This window comes from Eurypyga helias, unplaced genomic scaffold (genome assembly GCF_000690775.1).
Source record: "Eurypyga helias isolate BGI_N326 unplaced genomic scaffold, ASM69077v1 scaffold15993, whole genome shotgun sequence".
Taxonomy (NCBI): Eukaryota; Metazoa; Chordata; class Aves; order Eurypygiformes; family Eurypygidae; genus Eurypyga; species Eurypyga helias.
Genome location: NW_010241995.1, coordinates 1 through 4,058, shown reverse-complemented (window position 1 = coordinate 4,058; position 4,058 = coordinate 1). Strand labels below are relative to the sequence as shown.

General features: G+C 44.0%; 1 protein-coding gene across 1 annotated transcript; it reads left to right on the top strand.

Moving 5' to 3' along the window:
- Window positions 1–663: 663 nt before the first annotated feature.
- On the top strand, window positions 664–3,618 carry LOC104507601 (nesprin-2-like; the record flags this gene model as incomplete). Its single annotated transcript, XM_010148938.1, is given in 5 exon segments — window positions 664–864; window positions 1,153–1,353; window positions 1,854–2,042; window positions 2,629–2,675; window positions 3,390–3,618. Coding segments are annotated over 5 exon segments (867 nt in total), but the record flags the coding sequence as incomplete, so codon positions are not given.
- Window positions 3,619–4,058: the final 440 nt, after the last annotated feature.

Sequence of the window (4,058 nt, the reverse complement as noted above, 5' to 3'; positions counted from 1 at the left end):
TTAAGGGAGAGGAGGAAAGCAGGCAGGGCTGCCATTCGGGGGAACCTTGACAAGTCAGAGAAGTGGGCTGATGGCAACTCCAACCAGAGAGAAGAAAAGGAATTTCTCACAGCGGGTGGCCTGGTGTGGGACCAGGTGCCCGGAGGGGATGGGGAATCGCCATCCTGCAACAAACTCAAAATTTGACTGGATGAGGCCTGAGCAGCCTACTCTGAGTTTGAAGCTGGCCCTGCTTAGAGCAGGAGGATGGAGTACAGACCTCCAGGTGTCCCTTTCGGCATTATTATAGGATTCTGGGGCAGCAAAACTTTTGTAAATCAAGAGGAAAAAACGTGTGATGACCTATGGGAATATTTGTCCAAATGTCAGGGAGACAGTTCAGAGGAATGAAGGGCAGATGTGGATTAAGACGTAATGCCTGTGACTTAGGTAGAAGCACAAGTCCAGCCTGATTTGTTTATTTCAGAGTGAAGGTTCTGACTTTAAGGCAGGGGGCTTTTTTTTTTTTTTTTTTTTTAACATGTTCTGAGCAGTAACTGAAAAGCCACCAGATTCAAACAGCTTTCCCCAATACCTGTGATTCTTTTAAGGGTATAGTTTTATTGTAAATAAGCACCATGTTTTCATCATTCATAGAACCTTCTAATCCTCTTTTTCTTCCAGGACATGCTTAAATCATTTGATAACTACAAGGCATTGCTGCTTACTATTAACCAGAACAAGGAAGAACTCCAGAAAAGAGAGAGCACAGATTTCAAGGAGCTTCAGAACAGGATTCGGAAGGTGAACTTGAATTGGGACAAAGCAACTCACACACTGGACAACTGGAGGAAAGTTTTACAAGAAACCCTGCTGCATTACCAGGTGCGTACCACGTGCCAGCTTATAAGGGAAAACTCCTCTGCAGGGTGCTGCTGCGGGATCAGTAAGGGGAGAGGGGCAATTCCTGCACCTTAGTGAAACGGTTGCTCAGAATCCGAGACACTTAATTTTCTTATGAACTTACTCTGTTGGGTTTAAAGGGTAGGTAAAGGCATCTTTGAACTGGATAATACCCTTTCATTACATAGGTGGAATAGTTTGAATTGCTGTAGCCTCGCTAATTGTGAATTTGTTGTTGACTGTCCAATCTCTGTACTGGTCACTTTGTAGGCAAAGCCAGGTGAAAGCACTGCAAAAGTGTTTTTTCTTTTACGTGCAATTCTTTTGTTTGTCTAGGAGTTCCATGATTGGAGCCAAAATCTAATCCTCTGGTTAGACAGTGCTGTTACCCGAAGGGACGAAATACAACTCCCAGGTCCAAATGCTGACCTCGGTACAGTACTGGATTGCCAAAAGGAGCTAATGATAAGTGTAGTCTTAACTACAGCACCTCAGCTTTTCCAGCGAGTCAGTAGCTCTCACCACGAAATGAAGATCAGTGTGTTCATTTCTCAGGGTGTCTGCAGCCTGTCCTTGAACCTGCTGTGTTCAGGCATGTGGCTGGTTTCTGAAATGGACTAAGAGATTGCCTGAATGAGGCATTTTTTCCTGTAATTATCCATCATAATTAAGTCCCTTATGAACAGTCTTTATGCTGGAGTAAGACTTCTAATTTCCAAGATTTAGTGTCTTTTCCATATGGATTAATTAGTGCTAGAGCTATTTCTAAATGTTAGTGTAAGCACGTACAAGTGGTCTTTTCAAGAGAACTTCATTTCATATGTGGCTGTAAAAGCCATTCCGTTGCATTGCGGATTCTCAGGCAGGTTGAGTTGTTCTTTAAAGCCTTCCAGAGTTTCTCCTTTTAGGAGAACATCCTTAAAGTTGAGTGTAACAGTTTGTTGCACTGGTTTTTGTTTGTCTGTTCTAAGCAACTGCAGAATGAGCTACTAGAAAAGCAGCTTAAAGTAAACACACTTGAAGAACTCACAGCTCACCTGCTGCTTAAATCCTATGGCGACTACGTTGAAGCTGAAGAGAAGATCCGTGTAACTGGAAGGAAACTGGAACAGCATATTAAACAAGTTTCACGTGACTTAAAAATGATACAAAGAAATCTGGTGAGTCAAGAGGTTAAGTACATGTTCACATATCTTTCTTACTGAAAAGTAATAACCAGTTAAGAGTAAAGGCACTTAGGAAAGACTGACTTAACTGGAAGGTGCAAGTACTTAAGTCTGCCTATAGGAAAAACTACAGCACCACGAGGCTGTTACTGTAATGAAATGGATTGGCCAGAGCGGGTGGGCAGTCTCCATCCTGGAGGGGTTGGAAGAGGAGGCAGGGTAGTGCTTTTGGTCTGGTCTCGTAGCGCACCTTGCTTTGAGCAGGAGGTTGGACTAGATGAACTTCCTGAGGTCTAGTTCCAGCTGACTTGGACTCGGGAGGCAGGAGGCTTGTCTCAGCAAAATTCAGGCGTGCTCTGAAGAAGGCAAGTATTTTCCAATATTTTGCTATCAGCATAGAGCCTATTTTGATGTATTTAGCCTGAAAGTTCCTCAGGTGTAATCATCTTACCTGTTAGACGCAGGTACCTTATTACAGAATTTACAGTGGGACTTTAAAGCCTGCAACTGTCTTTTCTGAGAAAGAGAAACTTCTTGTAGATTCTGAAACCTGGGTCCTAACAGCTGTTTCTCTCAACAGATGACGCGGAGGAGAAGGACTGGTGGCAGAAGCAGGAGCAGCACGAGGTATCGTGTTCTATTAGCCTGCTCTCTTGCAGAGGCGAGCAAGTGCCAGCAGAAACCTGGGCAGATGTTCCTCATAGGTGGACAGGCAGGGAGAGGGGATTTCTGCCTCCCTGCAGGGTCTTCTCCGGGCTGCACCTTGGGGAATGGTTTCCCTGTAGCACTCCTGCTCCCAGGCCTCCGCACCGGCGTGCAACCTTGGCTTTAGTCTTGAGAAAATATTTTTTGTGCCCAGCGGAGGAATATTTTCATTTCAAATCTCCCTTCAATTCCACCCGCATACCCGGACAAAGAAACTTGCAGCTTAGAGCCATTTATGGCGAATAGGCCACGAAGGGAGAGCCTCACCCCCAGGACAGGGGCCCATTCAAAGGACATCTCGGTAACGCCAAGGCAGAGGAGAGCCTGATCAGTCTGACTGGTGGCTGTCCTTTATACTTCAGCGTGAGTGGTTGGTTTGTCTCTTGGGAAAGGTTCAGTTGGCATCTGAAAACAGGGTAAAAATGCACCGATCTAAGCTATTAGACGTAAGTGTTTCTTCAGGAGTCAGGACAGTAAACCCAAGCCAGTGCATTTTCCTGTAGATACGCGGCCCAGCGTCTTGGAAAGGGGTAGTGTGACTCCTAGGGAGGGAGTTAAAACAACTTGCGTCATTCAAACTCTAAAATCCTTTTTTCCCCTTTGTCTCCTTTTTTTTTTTTTCCTTCTCCTTTTCAGAGGTGAAAGCCATCCACAAGCACCTGATCAAGCTGTTCCGTGGTTTCGCTCCTTCTTTCACCGTGTATTACGAGCAGCTTTACCTTTTCAGTTGATCTGTGCCCTGCTTTTAGTCCTGGCTTTCCTGGTTCCGTGTACCAAGGAAGACTACAGCTGCACCCGTGCAAACTACTTCGCCCGTTCTCTGCATCCCATGCTGCGATACACCAATGGGTCTCCACCAGTTTAGAAACCACTAAATTATACCAAAACACATTCTCTGTGGTGTGTTAAATGGGAATGTGTTAATTTTCACCTCTCAAAATGTGTATCTTGACAAAATTCCAGCATTTTTTACACAAAACAAACTTTTTTCTATAGATTTTTAAATTGTTAGTGACATACTTTATACTTTGATGCAATAGATAGACTATTTTATAGGTGCAGTCTCCTTAAGCTTGCAGGGTGATTGAATATTGAGTTATTTAGATGCAGAAACTACATCACAGTCATCTTAAACACAGCAGTTTGTCTCAGGTTAGCACAACAAACAAGCAATTGAAGAGGCACACGCTCTGCAAACACATCCCCTTACCTGATTTGTTACCGCAGTTCTTTCTTGGAAATAAGTTCTATGTTATTTTGAGTCTTTATTGAACGGGTAAGATGAAGAAAACACAACAACAAAGA